The 18,146-nt window shown below is 41.6% G+C and overlaps 1 protein-coding gene across 3 annotated transcripts in view; it reads right to left on the bottom strand.

Annotated features, from left to right (window-relative positions):
* Positions 1-18,146, bottom strand: part of TRPA1 (transient receptor potential cation channel subfamily A member 1) — a 1,005,076-nt gene that overhangs the window by 299,129 nt on the left and 687,801 nt on the right. For all 3 annotated transcript variants that reach the window (XM_085605436.1, XM_085605435.1, XM_085605437.1), the window contains exons 12-14: positions 13,833-14,002; positions 13,570-13,734; positions 4,642-4,756 (exon numbers count right to left, since the gene is read on the bottom strand). In XM_085605436.1, coding sequence (XP_085461562.1) covers positions 4,642-4,756; positions 13,570-13,734; positions 13,833-14,002 — 450 coding nt within the window. The remainder of the gene's footprint in view (positions 1-4,641; positions 4,757-13,569; positions 13,735-13,832; positions 14,003-18,146) is intronic.

Genomic DNA, 18,146 nt, shown 5'->3' with positions numbered 1-18,146 from the left:
GAAGAAGCAATTAAAACTATAGGGGAAGTTTTCCTTGAACAAGTGCCCCGGGGTAAACCCATAACGAATTCACAGCCGAAGGGCACCCACGATTGGTTTACTCCTGCATGTAGGCAGGCAAAAACAGCATTAATTAAAGCAATTAAGGGTAAAACACAATCCCTAATACAGTCCAATAGGACGAATTACAAACGGGTGATAGCTAGTGCTAAAAAGGATTGGGAGGATGAGTATTGGTATACCCTGAAAAAGGCTAGCTCTGCTAAGGATGCTAGACTTTTTTGGGATACTATCAGAGCTAGGAATAGACCTGATAGTAACCATATCACATGCAGTATTACCGGTCAAGCATGGTTTACCCATTTCTCCCAACTGTATACTTGCCCACAGGGGTTTAGCATCGGAGCACCATTTGACTACTCTGTTTTAGAGGGTGATATGATCGAGCCCGATTTCACAATTAAAGAAGTTGAGTCTGCTATCAATACTATCTTGCCCCAAAAAGCGGCTGGGCGTGATGGTATTCCTGGCGACTTGCTCCGCTACGATATTCCAAAGTGGGGGAAGCTTGTACATTCCCTTCTTGTTGCCATCCATAAAGGTGCGGCAGTCCCGGAATCATGGAAGGGAGCAGAGGTCGTCCCTATTTTTAAAAAGGGCTTAAGGGACGAGCCTTCTAACTACCGCCCTATAAGCTTATTGGATACAACCCAGAAGGTAGTTGGGAAGGTCTTATTGGGGAGGATCCAACAATGGATTGAAGATAATGATATCCTCTCCAATTACCAAGCGGGGTTCAGAACAGGTACGGGAACAATAGAGCAAGTATTTAGATTAATGCTGATCTATTGGAAGGTCGTGGTTATAGGCAAAGGCAGTCTTTATCTCGCTTTCATTGACTTAAAGACTGCCTTTGACCTTGTGCCTAGGGAGATCTTATGGGAAGTCCTTTATAAAATGGGCCTCCCACGCTATATTCTTTCAATGTTGATGAGGCTCCACAAAGGTAATTTTGCCCAAATTAGATGGGGTACACAGGGCGAGAAAACAAACAAAATCCCGGTGGATAGAGGGGTCCGTCAGGGATGTGTTCTTGCTCCCACCCTCTTTTCTCTATATGTCAACGGTGTGGTCGAGCATCTGTTAAAAGACCCCTCAGACGAACCATCCCTGGCGGGCGAGCGTGTCCCCACTCTCCTCTTTGCGGATGACACGCTCTTGTTATCCAAATCCCCAATGGGCCTTCAGAAGCTCCTTAACAACTTTCAGACCTTTTGCTTGGAGCGGGGATTGGTCATTAATACTGACAAAACCAAATACTTGGTGATGAATCCCCCAAAAAAACTTGCCCGACCCCCTGTCCTGAATTCAGTACCCTTAGGTAGGGAGAGGGTATTTGATTATTTAGGAATACGCATCTCACAAACAATGCAATGGACCCCCCATTTAACCAAAATGCTTCTAAATCATAAGAGGGTGACAGGGGCCCTACTAAAGGAACAGCGTCTCTGCACAATAAGACCGATAGCCCCGGTTGTAGACATTTATAAAGCAAGAGGAGTTAGTTCTGCTCTTTATGGAGCAGAACTATGGGGTACCCAAAATATAGATGAACTTTCCAAGTCGGAAAACAAATTTTGTAGATCATAGATGTTGCTCCCTCAGGGCACGCCAACTTTACCGTTGATGTTTGATCTAGGCTGTCGTTCTATAGCTGATCTTGCAAAACTCCGGCCATTGCTTTTATGGGCCCGGTTGTGGCGAGTCCCAGAACTCGCCAAATACGCTAAAGGGTTGTCCGAAATAATGGCATCACCGGGATGGCACAAAATAAAGTGGTTGAGAGATGTAAAAGCTTTACTTATCGCTCTTGGACTAAGTGAAGCATGGGATAATAGATCATCTCCACCAAAGGCAACTCTAAAGACTTTATACTGGAATTGGGTTATGTCCCGAACATATGTTGACCATTCTTTGGGAAAACTAACGGAGGACTTCTTGAAGTTCAAGGACTTACCCATTCGGGAACTGTATCTGGACATTATTGAAAAACCGTTCGATAGAGCTCTCTATTTCAAGTTTAGAGTTGGGACAGACAACTGCCTTTTGCCCTTTTTGTACAACTTGCACCGAGACCCTAGCGCATTTTTTGTTCCAATGCCCGGAATATGTAAAACCCAGGAAAAAGTGGCTCAAAGCACTGTGTCGGCTTTTAGGCACTAGGTCACACATTGAGGCCTTGCGTATCTTAACGTCAGATTCACGCCCACTTTATGTCTGTGGTTTATCTAAATTTTTATCATGGGCCTGGTATTTACGTAGCAAAAGGCTTAAAATTAATGTTTAATTCCTTTTTATTGTTAAATTGCTCATTGCTTTTAACTTGTGTAGAACGTATTTATTTCTTCGTTGAAAATTTATGGAATCTAGTGGTTCTTGTAAATGCCTTTTAAAATGGAAAAATGTATTTATATTCAGCTTTTATGATATGTTTTTATCGAAATAAAGCCTTTTTGACTGACTGACTACTCATCTTGTAAGAAAAATAACGACGTCTCCTGTTGCTAAATCTGAGACTGTTATTTCTACCTCCATATCTGCAACCACACCGACATCAACGAGAGTTCTAGCACCATATAAATTCAGCTCAATGCAATGTCATAGCAGATATTTTCCATGCACAAATGAAGCAGAATATTTATCTGAACCAAGCAAGTTTTGAAAACCCACTTTTGTTGGTGTGCTTCACCAACACATTGCATGTATTTTCAAAGACAGATATGCTGAGGGCATATTTATGTAGATTATGATACAGGACAGCGCAGCAACTCACTTGCTGTGCTGCCCTGCATCACAGGGAAAGGGCAGGAATGCACTGTGTTTAAGGCCTACGGTGCATTCCTTTCCCACTGCACTGGTGCAGTTTTGGCAGCCTGGGGTCAATGAAGGCACCCTTGCACCATGGTGCAACGGGGCCTGCATTACATGCTGGATTGTTTTTGTGCAGGAAGAGGCACCTACCAGCACAGAAACAATCCTTAGAGGCATATTCCTCTATCAGTGTGTGCTACAGAATGCAGCACACATAGAAAGAGGAAGCAACAAGGAGAAATAAAGATATTTCACTTCGTTACGCCTTTACTGTGGAGTCAAATGTTTTTGGCACATTCCGAGGGTTGCCATGTTTGGTAAATCTGGAAATGAGTCAAAAACCATGGGAGTTGTGCACAGAGTAATGCAACACAGTGATTTGCCCTGCATTACAATACTCCAGATTTATGAAGCGATTCAAAGCCACGCAATGCGGCTTTTATTGGCTTAATAAATCTGACTTAGTGGTTTGTGTCATCATGTACCACGTTGCGTAGTACAAGCATGACGCAAACCTCTCATAAATATGCCCCATGATTCTCTCAGGGCGTTCACTGGCACCTTTATGCACACAGTTTATGCTCACATGGAAGTGACACTGCTATTATATTCATAGCTGCCCAATAGCCTCAGGTCAAGTGTGACACTTTCAGTCTTAAATTCTGCTTCTAAACAACAGAAAACAATTCGGCCACTCTGACAGTCTTGTTTTGAGTGCCCTGGAGCTGTAACAATAGTTGTAACAATAGTTGTACCTATTAACCCCCCCCTCAGTCTCGAGTTAGCATGAGTGGCATAATCAGTAACTCTAGTGGGGTAGGCAGAGTTCCTTGGTATTATGTGTGGTAGTCTGAGGGCTACTGTAGAAATCACTGGGGGAGTCAGTCCTGGTTTGGCCATTAGTCCTCATTTCTTCTTGGTGACAAGCCCCATCAGAATTAAGAGGACACCTGTAATGAGGCCCCGGGGCTAATATTCACTACTGCTACTTTCCATAGCAAAGCCACATTGTTCAGTAAGAGTTCAGAAATGACACGTGTTCTCTCTCTCTCTTGCATATATTTGGATGCAATTTAAGTTCCCTTCAGAAGAACACTAATTGTACGTGCCTGCTTTCCTTCGTCAGAAGAGGACATGAAAGTGCAGGCAATTTAAATGTATGGATATCTAGGAAAATAGGCGCTATTTCCTTTTCGCTGAATTTTTCCCCAGTGTATATAGTTTTAAACTATAAAAATAAACACCTACTTCTACTTTAGTCACTTTTGCACATCCATGCACTCACTGCACATCTTACACACCCCTGGTATGCATCAAGAAGATGTTTCCTTTGTAAATTCACGACGTAATCAAATATGGTCACCGTTATTTTCAATTTATGCTTCCTGGTGTGTATTTGTTTTTTGACGGGCGACTTTATTGATTTTTTGTAACAGACCGTCCTTCCAAGAGGCACAAAAGTGCGCAGGCAGCTCTAAAAAAAACTGAATAAAAACCGGAACTTAAAGTGACTGACTGAATACAATTAATCCATCACATTAATGAAAATATATAAAAAAATACTTATGCCCATTACCTATTTCTGGGTAACTCAAATTGGTATTTGCTACATATTTTTTCAGTGCAATTATTTCTAATGTCAAATCATATTACCACTGTACAGTAAATGCAGTAACTTGTCACCTGATTCTTCTGATCGCTGACTGTGCAAATGGAAAAGTAACATACACATGACATTGGGTAATAATGGACATAAGTATTAATGCTCACCCCATTGATATCGACCTTGTCAATGATACACAAATATGTATCCAGAAGTGTTTGCATTGTGCGAGAGTAACCTCCATAGGCAGCATAATGTAAGGATGTCCATCCATTATAGTCACTTTTAAAGGAAAGACAATACAGGGTAATGTTAAAATATACTCTGCCAAAGTTCAACCAGAACTAGAAATATCATTGAATAACATCTTTTTATTTAACACTTCATGATGACTCTTAATTAAGCATAACCCTCCCTTGCATGCATTACATATCGTACTTCAAACAAAACAAAAATTGCTGTGGAAATTATGTGGTTTAAGTGTCATGAATGAACAAGGTACTGGGGGACAAGGGACTACCCCGTTTAACATCATAAGTGATGCAGGAGGTGTATCCCTGTAAGATATTGGCAGACCAGCTTATGGAGCCTGGCAGGCTGGAGAAGGTCAAGGAGTGGAACCTCTGGACAACTCTAGGCAGAGGAGCTACTCAAATTATGAATGGTCATCTGGAAGGTTCCTGGCAACTTTTCAAGCTACATAGCTTTCTTGCTGTAGTAGCTTAACCACCATTGCTGTCTGTCACCTTTCTTGTTTTGTTCCCTTATTCAGTTTACTTCCCTGATCTTTAGCCTGTCTTATACGTGATCACAAATTATGGTTTAGCGTCTTGGCTGACGTGCCCCTGTCTCCTACTAATCCCATTTTTCAGGATTGCTCTCAACCTAGATTTTGTCAACCTTTGTGCTGGCTTCCTAGGTCTCTAACTTAGGTTCACAGGGATGCTCCACACCGAAGCCAGTAAACCTGACATCTTATACTGCCACAATTTATTGCATTCACTGACGCCTGTGAGTGGCACTAGATAACTTTGCATTCTGTCTCTATGCAGTGTATGCTTAACTTGCCTGATAATGGCAGTCTATCTGAACTCTGAAGTGTGTTATGGGATCTGAAAGATAATCACCTGATTACTATGAGTTCTATGATGTACTGACTGTCTTTTGTTTCTCTAGCTCTCATTCCTTTTTCCTCCAGTATTTAGTTCTGTTCTGTTCTGTTCATAGTATCTCACCTTGTACTATCAGAACTATGTTCTGGGGAGCAGGGTGGATTGACATTAGACTCTGCCCTACAATAACTGAATCCAGGCGGTTTGCCAGGCTCTAACTTCTGATCCCGGCAATTGCAGGTTTTTGCAAGGGGCATTACAGATACTAAGGAAGATTTAAAGACCATCTTGCAGTGAACAAGCATGTTGATTGAGCTGCTTGAATCAAATGTCTCCAATCACAGGAGATTCTAATAACTCTGCCCCTACTACTTTAATTACTAATCTAGCATGCAAATCAGAATTTTAATACATGTTGTTCTAATGTGCCTTTTAGTATGGCACCACCAGAGAAATTCTTTAGAGACCCTCAGTTTTTCAGCCTTTCCTAGGCAGTTGAACCTGGCCCTTTTTGCATGGCCACCCCAGGTTTTTGACTTCTGCTGCTGACCCCATTTGTGTCGAAATTAGGATTCTGTGCACTTTGTCCCTGCTAGCAAGTGTTTAATGTGCTTGTGCTGGCTTCCTAAAACATGGAACAATTGGCCTCCACTTGATTGGTATATTTAATTTACTTGTAAGTCCCTAGTAAATGGTGCTACATGTACCCAAGGACTGTACATTAAATGCTACTAGCGGGAAGCAGCATTCATTGTGCCACCCACTAAAATAGTGTTTTAAAACATGCCTCAAGCCTGCCAATGCAGCCTGTAGTGCAGAGTGAAAATGTCATTTAGACCTGACAAACTTTTTGCCAGGCCTAAACATTCTATGTTTATACTTGTAAGTCAACCCTAAGACGGGCCCTAAAGGTTCGTATTTAAAAAGAAGTACATGTGTATTTAGGTTCTACATGTCTTGGCAGTGAAAAACTCCCAAAGTCTCTTTTCACTGTAGCAAGGCTTGCTCTTACACAAACTAACACTGTGTTACTGTAAAAATGGCTGAGAATCAGTGGGCTCCTACAAATAATAATCACTAGTCGCCAGATGTAAAGTTGGTGCAGTCGCCGAAATAAATGAATTGAGGCAAGAGTAAATCATTTTCTTGTACTTTAATTCCTGTAGTAGGAGCCCATGGGAAAGCATCTATGTCCAGTCTGTCTCTAACTGCCTAGTAGTCATTTTCAGAACACACCTGACGTGTACACTGTCACAGGCCATAAGTTAAAGAACAACAAGCTTATTGCATGCACAACTTTGACATAAAAACAAATAACATATGCCGAACACATATAATGATATGTATGATACGTAATGAAGGAAGGACTATTACCATCAAGTACTATCATTACAGTTACCCTATTGCACTCAGTCTGAGAGCATATAAAAACATTCTTCTTCCCCTCATTTGAAATGTAATTTAAAATCCTCTTTATTGATAAATTTGGATTTTAAGTTAGTATTCTGAAACTTTCACTATTACGAAGTTGTGAATGGCTCCCCCGTGGTGTTTTGTGTGTTCCTCCCAGACATAGTCACAAAAAGCGCCTTGGGGTGGGAACAGGGTGTTGCTTCCCTGAGCACGATGTCCTGGGAGGCGGCATTCAGCCTTCCTGAGTTTCAAATGAACAACCTCAGGGCGTGCCCACACTAAGCCTGGGCGGTGAACTCCGCTTCGCTCGCCGAGTTTGCGGAGTTTTCCGTACTCCGCGTTACGTGGAGCTCACGGAGTTTTTTTCCTCACTCGCGTTTGTCAACATCATTTTGGCGAGCGCGAGCAAGGAAAATCCACCTCCCGGTGAGATTTTTCCTCGTTTGCGATCGTCAACATCAAGTTGGCGAGCGCGAGCATGGAAAATAAACCTCTCGGCAAGTTTTCTCAACGCAGGGGGGGCAGGTTTCTCATTGCGAGTGTCGCATATGCTCAAGACCGCTCACATTGAGAAACTGCCCATTGCGTTGAAAAAGCTGCTGCTCAAGTAAAAATCTAAAAAAGCAGCGCTCGCTTGCGATGTGCATGGTGCCATTCGTGGTGATTTGCACAGTGCGGACAAGGATCTGCCACTGAAAATCACTGTGAACGGCATTTTTCTATCTCACACTGCCGCTTGCGGAGGTCTGCGTAGCGCGGCGGAGTTTTTTCTCCACACTGCAGAGTTTCATGTAACAACTCCGTGAACTCCGCCCAGGGTTAGCCCACACCTTTTCTGACTTCTAGGCTACGTGTGAGTTGCATTGACAATGTAGCTCACCCCTGGCCCTGTCTGTCTCGCGCTGAACCTAGCCAGTTTAGAGCAAAACCCAAGAAGGAGGAATATTAGACAAAGGAGGCACCCAAAGGCTGGTACTGGGGATAAAAGTGGCCCTATCAGAACCTGAAATGAGATCACTACTGGACCTGTGGAAGATTCAGAAGGAACATTGCCCTGCTGCTTGAAGGCCTGCCTTGCTGTCTTAAGAAGGAAGATTAGACACACTTGCCTTGATTCAAGGCTAACCAGTGTGTCTCAAAGGGTCCATTCACTGACCTCCTGTGTGAGCTACAACTGCCCTGTTGACGAGCTGCACCTGGACCTTCCTGGGCCCTGCTGCTGGCCTCTGATGGAGTGAGTCCTGAATCTCAAGAGGTGCCTCCTAGGTCCTGAACCCTTGGATGTTATAAGTTGAAACTCTCCCAACAAGAAAAGGGGAAAATTAATCATTTTGACTCCTCGTTTTTGCAAATGGACCCATTTGCACCAACAGCAACTGTCTGCACCGACTGGTACCTCGATACCAGCAAATTACTGTAAAGCAGCTATGGTGTGCAAGAACAACCAACAAGAAGCTCCAATGACTACTGAACCTTTGCGTTACAGCAATTATGGTCCGCAATGCCTGGCCTGCTCTTCATGCCAAATGCCTCCTCCTTATGAACTTTTCGGTGGGACTAACCTGGTCTCTGGTCATAATCTGGTCTCTGTGTTATTAAAATGTACTCCATTTTTTAACTTGGTTTGGGGTTTTCCTTGTGTTGTGTTGTGTTCTCACTTTATTACTGTTGTTGTGCTATATACATTTTTAACGCTATGCTTCTAAGTTACGCCTGACTGGTTTTGCGCCAAATTACTAGAGGGCTAAGAACAGGTTAATTTAGTGACTTTTGTGATTCACCCTGACACGGACTGTTGCCTGAGTGGGTCTTCCACCCTTCCCAACCAATAACACAATTTCCTACAAAGACCATATGCATTTTGTGACCCATGTAGTTTTCCACCGATACTGCTAAAGTTGCATTCATTCTATCTTATTTGACCAAGGTTGTGCCTATTTGGGCATTTTAAAAGTAAACCTTGGCTTCAGGAGTATAATACCTTCCTCAATCAGTTTAAAGAAGTATTTGATTGCAGAGAGACTATGCAAGCTGATCATGCTGGTCCCTTGTCCCTACAACATGAATTAAAAGATATTACTTACACCAGCCTTTCAGCCAATTAAAATAAGAACACCACTGCATTCTATCACAAATTGAGAAAGGATCTCAAAGATGCCCTTTCTTTGGTGGCTAAGCGACCAGCCATGACTAATAAACTGATTGATTTAGAAATGCAAATAGACTATAAGGAAAAGGAGAGACGTGTAGAGAAACAAATAAGTTTCATGTGGTCAATCCAGGGTATTCCAGTGGATCTACCTTAGCTGCACCTTTCTTCTACAAAAAGAGATATTTTGTATACACTGTGGAAACCAGGACATTCTGTGAGGAAATGTTGTTACCTTGGGGGGGAGGGACGAGGATGCTCTGTCTTAACTGGCAGGACATGCAATGCTTTTAATACAAATGTCTATTGAAAGTAGATAACATTTATTGTTGAAAATTACTTTGTCCACTCCAATAGGACATCTGGAGATTAGGGCACTATTGGACTCTGGGGGGGACTTTCTATTTTATGGTGTCAGAGCCACATTACATTCCTACCCTGGGGAAAAGCAAGCCTGAAAGACTTTGTTTTGTAAAAGACTCATGGATTAATTCAATTTTGGGATGTACGATACTGAATCCTACAGAAGGTAAAAGTAAAATTCCTAAAACCTGCACCGATTTCCAGGATGTGTTTAGTGAAAATGGTACAAAGTTGCTTTATAAATTTTTTCACATATGTCATTATAACACATCCTCGAATATATATCCATTAACAGTAAAAGAGGATGAACAGCTAAAGAAATATATGAAGGAGAATTTAGCCAAGGTCATTATAAGGCACTCCGTTTTACCATAAGGAGCACCTATATTTTTCATCCTTAAAGCTAATGATTTGCTGAGACTGCTTGTGGATTATTGAGAACTGAACACCATCAGAGTACAGTATTGATACCCATTACCTTATGTTTTCTGCAATACTTGTTCAGGTTCTCGCTGCAAAAAACATCCCCAATATAGACTTGCTGGGAGCATATCATTTAGTCCAGATTAAAGTGGTTAATGAGTGAAATAAACTTTAACAGAAGATATGGACATTTAGAATACTTTGATATACCATTTGGCTCACACAATGCACCAGCAACTTCCCAACATTTGGTCAATAACATCTTGCAAGATATTCTTCAAACCTTTGCCATCATCAATCTAGTTTGCATTTTAGTATACTCAAAATACTTTGGGAACCACACACAGCATGTTTGAAAAGTTTATAGTTGGGTGAGATCTTATTCCATTTGTGCCAAATTGAACAGATGTATCAGTCTAAAAGTTACCTTGATTTTATACTATTGGATAAAGGGATCAGCATAGATCTTCAGAAAGCCCCTGTAGTGGTGTTATGGCCCTGTCCTTGTAATGTGATAGACATACAGGGATTCTTATTTTTGCAGATTTGTATATGCACTTTATTGAGTCTTTGGTAGATTTTGTGATACCTGTATTTCAACTAACCAAGAAGGGTAGGGTTTTTCAATGGTATCCAGCTCAGGAAAGAACTTTTAAACAGACAGCATTCACAACTGCACATATTTTGAAATACACAGATCACAGCCTACCCTTCATAGTGGAAAAGATGCATTTTTGTTCTGGTTTCCAAACTGTCACAAAGGGATCCCTCAACAAAATCTGTGAATCCAGTAGCTTTCCTTTAACATACGTGTCAGCAACTGAGCAAAATTACATTATATAGGATAAAGAATTACTGGCCTTACATCCAGTGACTGTATAAATGATCATAAAAACACAGGATTTTTCAAATCAATAAAATGTACAAACTCTCAGCATGCCAGGTGGATGCTGTTCTCTTCCAGATTCCAATACTAAATTACATAGAGACCAGAGAGATGGCATAGGAAAGCTCATGGGTTTTCCAAACGATTGGAAACAGCAAAAATGGCTGCTTTAGAATTACTTCACGCCCTTATAGAACAGAATCTAAATGTACCCTACTTGGAAAGGTTTTTGTCTCTTCTGAAAGCTGCTTTACTATTGTGAAATCAGAACCATTGGATTCGGGAAGAATCTCAAGACAGAACAATTATTAAAGGACTATTTTTCATTATTTGTTCATTCCCACTTCATGTCTTCAGGATAAAAGTGTTACATAGATGTCAAGACACTCCACATGTAGGGAATTTTGGTGAAAGAAATGCCTATGATGTTCTGGCTCAAAATATTTGGAGACCATTCACAAGAAGGAATGTAGGACGATATGTAAAGCAAAGCCCCATTTACACATATATGAAGTATTCATACCAAAAACCTTCAGGTTCTTACATAGACCATGGGAGAAGATATCAATGGATGTCATCACTGACACATTGATTCATAAATTGACTCATGAGACTAACAGAATTAGAGTGAAAATTTCTGGTTGGTAGTTTGGGCTTTCCCTGGTAGGCTTTGTGGAAAGTGCAGATGAACTTGATCCTTGCACCCACCATGAGCTAGCAAAGTAATTTCAGTGCTGGTTTGAAGTGGTTACGTTTGTGAAAAATCATGAACATTTTTGCTGCCTGGCTTTTAGACCATATGAGTCAGTTGGTACGTTTTTTAAGTTTCTTCTGAAGCCGAGAGTAGATGGAATTACAATAGTCCTGGTGTGCCACAAGTACAACCCAAACTCTCTTGAACTCCACGCAGGGACATGTTTGGAGAAAGGGGAGAAATTTTGCAAGAGGGAGAACTACAGTTTGGTCCCTTTACCCACTGTGTTGAATGAGGGTGTGAAGCAGAGCTCTGAACTGAAGATCATGCTAAGGTTCCATTCTTTAAAAGAAGGTGTTACACTTAGGGATTATGGGAAGGCTTAGGATTCGGGTTTAGTCACTCTTATCACCAGGATTTTTATGTAGTTTTGCTCATGCAGAGGAAGCTTTCCTTCAAATAATGAAAGATGTGATGTTGACCCAATTTTCAGGGTTGTACTCCAATCTAAAATTGCTTTGGGCGTCCTATGAGTACATTTGGAAATCCACTTGGTATTGCTAGATAAGCAGCTCTAGAGGACATAGGTAGGTATTGAAGAGCAAGAACACGCATGATGAACTCTGCAGTGCAACACATGACACCAATAATGAAAATGATTTCAGTAAGCTGGTTCTGGAGTACTTTCTAGGAAGAATCCATCAACCATTCAGTCATAGATGGTGGAGAGAGGAAGACGAATTAAGTCTGATTGTCTTCATACATAGAGAGAAGATCTTTTCTGATTCTCTGTCTCTAGTAGGCCTGCATGCTGACAGGTGATCATGGATGGTATTTCCTTCCAAACAGTTTCTGCAGGGAAATATTCTACATTTGATGTCTTTTTCTCTAGGAAAGTGTAGTGTCCTGCTTGTTTTTCTGTTTGGTTTTTTACCTTTGACAACTTTGGGAATTTGGCAAAGCTGTGTTTTTTTTTTAAAACCTTTCAAAACGTTGGCAGACAAATTCTCCAACTTTGCACGTACATAGGTTACTGTGTTAGTTGAGAGAAGAAGAAGTTAAAAAGATATTAATGTGGAGAAAAAGTGGTGAGTTATAAAGCTAATTCACTGTATTAATTTAGAGGCCAGGATACAGTTTGCGTTACGCTAGCATAATTAACATAATTTTGCGTTATTATGGTGAAGCAAAATTCTTGAAGTTATACTATTACACCACATTGCATTATTGCATGAACGCACAAGAACAGCACAAAAATGATTCTTTTTTTTGTCTTCTTTTGCTCAAAATGAGTACTCACATCCAAAGTGGACGCAAAGAAGCATTTCCTGCTTATATTCAGTGACAAATGCAAGTTTTGCATATTGCATAATTACTCAAAATCAAATTACGTGAATTTTGCACACCCCTACTAATTTAGTGCAATGCCTCAGAGGTGCCACTTGAAGCTCAAGTTTGCAAGCTCTTAAAGTGGGATATGGCTGCTTTTATACCTTTCAAATAGCATTTGAAGACACTGACTCCATTTTACTAAACTACACTGATATGGAGAATAAAGTAGTAACCTAATCCAATACATTTTTGGTGAAAGACAGTAATCATGCTTTTGTGATATTCATGGCCTTCCAAAGGGCACTCCCTCTCCATCAGAACACCCAGGTATCCATACACTTAGCAGTGTCGAAACATACCACACTTGCAGCTCTTCCATGGAAATTAGTTCCATCAGCCTATTTAAATGCGATCACTTCATTATTGTATCAGGATCTGTGAAATTGCAACCATATAGTGTCTGAGTACAGACATTGAATATCAGTGTCGAAACATGTTGATACGCAGGTCCACAGAGATTCCTTAGTAGGCAGGATATGTAGCAGAGACCACACTCATTGTGCTAAAAGTGCAATTATTATGAAGCAAGGCTACAGGTTGGTGGTAATTTTCTCTGTTTCTTTCATTTCGATGTTGCAGAAGTTCAGCATTCTAACACTACAGTGATTCCTACATACTCATGAAAGCACATTACACCAGTCTGAATGAATGCTTGCATTTTACCTCAGAAGAAGAGCACCCCTTTTCAGAAGCATTTGGACAATCTTGTCGTGTCCATTTTGTGCAGCCAAGTGAAGTGGAGTCAATCCCTTTTCATCTCCTCCATTCAGAAGTCTGGCATCTTTCACATCACGCAGCAGTCGCAGGCAGGTATTTATCCGCCCAAAGCTACAGAAGAATAACACCAAGGGTTTGTCAATGAATGTAGTGCATCTATCTGCCAAGATCACCATGCTCAATAAATACATTTTGATGTTGGCCCTTACCATGCGGCAAAGTGCAGGGGTGATCGCTTCTCCTTGGATTGGGAGTAGAGGGAGACGTTCAAACCAAGCAGGTTATTAACTGAGCCTGGCACTCCTTGTCTGCATGCATAATGCAGAGGTGTGCAGCCGTCATAATCTTCGTCGCTGACGAGTGCTTTCACGCTGTCTAACTGTGGGACAAAAAGAAGACAGAGGATAATGCATCTCCCGGCGACTACATGAATATTTTAATTTTTAATATTGTTATATAAAAACAGACACAAAATGGTATTTTGTAAACTTTCTCAGGAATTTGTGGCAGCAGGAGGGATCCATATCCATGTATCAGCAACATGCATCAGGGTGAGCATTTTATTGAAGCAGGAGGTGATGTACATTGAACAATATTGTGCTCTGGTTAAGGTAGAATATGGACACCGGGTAACCTACACAGAGTGTAGACTGCATTGTTAAGGACATTGAGCTGCAGGGATCATTATCACATGGTGTTTCATTAGTTGAAGTCAATGTGACTACCAGGGGCTCTGGAGTTCAAGGTTAGCTGTTTTTCACACAGGCCACAACTTCCACCACATTAAAACCAAAATGAAAGCTGTGGAAGTGCAATTCAACTTTGTCACTTTTGCAATTATCATGTCCACGTGTGTATATTTTGTTTTACTAACATTTTAGTCTAATTACTATGTTCATTCCCTTAGAAATTCCACTCCAATTTTCAGATAGCTTGTGGAAGAGCTTGGCTGCTGTTCACAGATCCTTAGGTTAAGGCAAGCAGTGAATGAATGAGTATGGATACACAAATGATTGAAAATACACAAAACAACATCAAGTACCCGCAGTGTAAGTGCAGTGCATGCAGTGGTGTACAGAATAACAGAATGTTATGAGGGGCACCGAGTTTCCTGTTCCGCAGGGGCTGCTGGGGCCTGTTTGCAGTGCACATCGACGTCTTTGGCAAGTTTGGTTTGAATAGGTCATCAGGTGGAATCAGCAGTGACTTTCTGATTGAGTCAATGACAAGTAAAGATTAAAGATATTTTTAAGGAGCAGCTCATAGACCTGCTTCTTTATTTTTGTGAAAAGTTTAATTTTTTTCACATTCATCAGTGAAACGCAGAACCGGTGTATACGGACCCTAAAGCAGCAGTCCTAGCAAAATCATGCACAAATATACTTATACAAAGAGCGGTTCCTGGCCTCTCCAATAGTCAAGTCTCGTTTTCAATATCATGAGGAGAGATGTGGTGAAAAAGTATTAAACGTATTAAAAAACAAATGTGTAACTGGCTAAATGCGTAAATACTCAACTTTATTAACTCGTTAATTAATCCAAAACAATAAAAAGTAAAAGATAATTACAAAAAAAATAGTAAAATGATTATAACAAAGACGTACGATAAACTGGCATTCTTGTAATCAGTAAAATGAGACAATGTGCAAAAAATCAGAACCGGATGTGACACAGAAAACAAACAAAATAAAAATGAAATAAGAAGTGGGGCATCGCTTTGTCTTCTCATGAAAGAAAAACGTATTTGCAAACGAAACGCCTTAGTGATAGTTCATCCCAAACTGAATCTTGTTTGGCTGATCCTGCTGGGCAGGAAACCCAATAAAGGGTTGGTGCATTCCATTCATCTCCTAAAACATTCTGATTCAACTTCCCACTAGGTCATTGACCTGGGCTTGACCCCAACAGCCCACCATACCTGTAACTGTAGCTAATCATAGTGGGTCCCAAATTGTGACCTACCTCATGCATATAAATGAGGTTAGTCGAATTGTGTCCCACGTCTATTTGGTATTTTGTGAACCAAACTATTAATACATACATTGGTTCACAAAATGACGATGCATTCCTTAGTAGTCGGTGCACATATCAAATCCATTTTAGTACATTCCAAATAAGAAATTCGCAAATTGAAAATCATTATTTGCCCTAATTTACAATTTCTTATTTGGAATCTCTGTACATGAAGTGCTTGTTCATTATTAAAAAACAATCACTGAAAAAGGGAATTCGGTCCACACAGAAATACATAAATATATTCAAGCAGAATTATTTAGCACATTGTAATGAATAACAACACAAATAAATGCGTGTTGTATTTAACAATTATACTTAAATAAACAACATACACAATTTAAATAGAGTGATCACTAGAAGAGATAGTATATAAAAATTATAACATAAGAAGGAAATAAACAATGCAGAATTATCATGAACAAATTAACGGAGCAGGTGGAAACACCTTCAACATCAGAATAAACACTACTAAAGTCATATGCTGATGCACCCCTGTATGTACACACCTGAAATCCCATAAACACAGATACCCAAATGCTCACATGAATGAGAATGTTGTGTGCTGCATCAAAGCTGACATTCTGCTAAAGAGCTTAACTTCATCATCATACAACACCATTGTCGGCGCCACTCCTCATTACCTAGCGCCTGGGAACATACATAACCTCTTTCTCTCTGTTGCATTGCACTGTCTTAGCATTGTACATATTTTACTGGTGACGTTTTTACCTGCTTTACTTCGGGGCTGTGTCCTTGAACTCTCGGTGTCCCTGCCCGATCCGCCGCGGCTGCATTGCCGTTTGAGCGGCGGGAGAAAACACCTCATTTACCCGGTACCCACTTCCGGCAGGACGCGGTCTAGTTGTCCGCCGGAAGGGAAGGTAAATAAGTAATCCTGTGTTGGGGAACTTCGGATTGTCGGCGCCACTCCTCATTACCTAGCGCCTGGGAACATACATAACCTCTTTCTCTCTGTTGCATTGCACTGTCTTAGCATTGTACATATTTTACTGGTGACGTTTTTACCTGCTTTACTTCGGGGCTGTGTCCTTGAACTCTCGGTATCCCTGCCCGATCCGCCGCGGCTGCATTGCCGTTTGAGCGGCGGGAGAAAACACCTCATTTACCCGGTACCCACTTCCGGCAGGACGCGGTCTAGTCGTCCGCCGGAAGGGAAGGTACATAAGTAATCCTGTGTTGGGGAACGGCGGATTGTTGGCGCCACTCCTCATTACCTAGCGCCTGGGAACATACATAACCTCTTTCTCTCTGTTGCATTGCACTGTCTTAGCATTGTACATATTTTACTGGTGACGTTTTTACCTGCTTTACTTCGGGGCTGTGTCCTTGAACTCTCGGTGTCCCTGCCCGATCCGCCGCAGCTGCATTGCCGTTTGAGCGGCGGGAGAAAACACCTCATTTACCCGGTACCCACTTCCGGCAGGACGCGGTCTAGTCGTCCGCCGGAAGGGAAGGTACTTAACCACACATGTGTCATACGCGCAGCGGACGAGCGCAGCGGGCACGCCGGATGCGCGCCGAAGGCGCGCCTAAGGCAAGCCCGTCTGCGCCCGTCCGCGGCCGACCGGGGCACGGGGCCATACCCCCTGGCAGTCTCTTATTACCTCATACGTACACCAAGGAGGAGCTCACTAATCTTCGTACGCAGATCGGTAAGGAGTGTGAGCATGATATTGATTTAAATAATTACGATCAGGAACAGCCTTGTAGGCATTGTGGATACACCCTGAGCAAGTACACCACAAGGAGCCTTTCTGGTGCTCCCACTGCATTGGGTAACAGCAGGAAGATTAACTGCGCCTTGCTCAACTGCAGGTCCCTCAAAAAACATAGGTTAGAGATCCATGATCTCCTGATTGATAACAGATGGGATATGCTGTTTCTAACAGAGACCTGGCTTAATGAGGACTTGGATCCTGAATTAGCGGAGGCTCTTCCCCACGGTTATAAAATCTGTAGGCAGGGCATTGCTATAATCTACAGGGAGAGTGTTAAATGCACCCTAGAGTCCACTAATATTGCAGACAGTGAAACAGGAGCCTTCACTATCTCGACTGACACCAACATGGTTATCAAGGATCTATTAGTGTACAGACCTCCTGGTGCCAGTAAGGCCTTCACTGATAGTCTTGTACATAATACCATTTCCTCAGCCATGCGCTTTAATAAATATCTCCTGCTAGGCGACTTCAATCTCCATTTTGAAGATGTTAATAACACAGCAGCACAAGAAATGCGGCAAGAGCTGCATACTATGCAGCTAGAACTATGCTCTACCCTTCCCACACATTGTCTAGGGCATCAACTAGATGCCATTTTCAGTAATTGGGATAATATTAAGCAAGAATCCCCCATACCACTGATATGGACAGACCACTTCCTTGTCCCATTCTGGTTCCATGTGAGGGCTCATAATAATCAGAGCCAAACCACTGGCAACAGGAGAAGACAAAGGAAATGGGCTAAATTCTCTCATGATAGGTTCA

Source organism: Triturus cristatus, chromosome 5_1, assembly GCF_964204655.1.
Source record: "Triturus cristatus chromosome 5_1, aTriCri1.1, whole genome shotgun sequence".
Lineage (NCBI taxonomy): Eukaryota > Metazoa > Chordata > Amphibia > Caudata > Salamandridae > Triturus > Triturus cristatus.
This window is presented reverse-complemented; position numbering and strand designations above follow the sequence as displayed.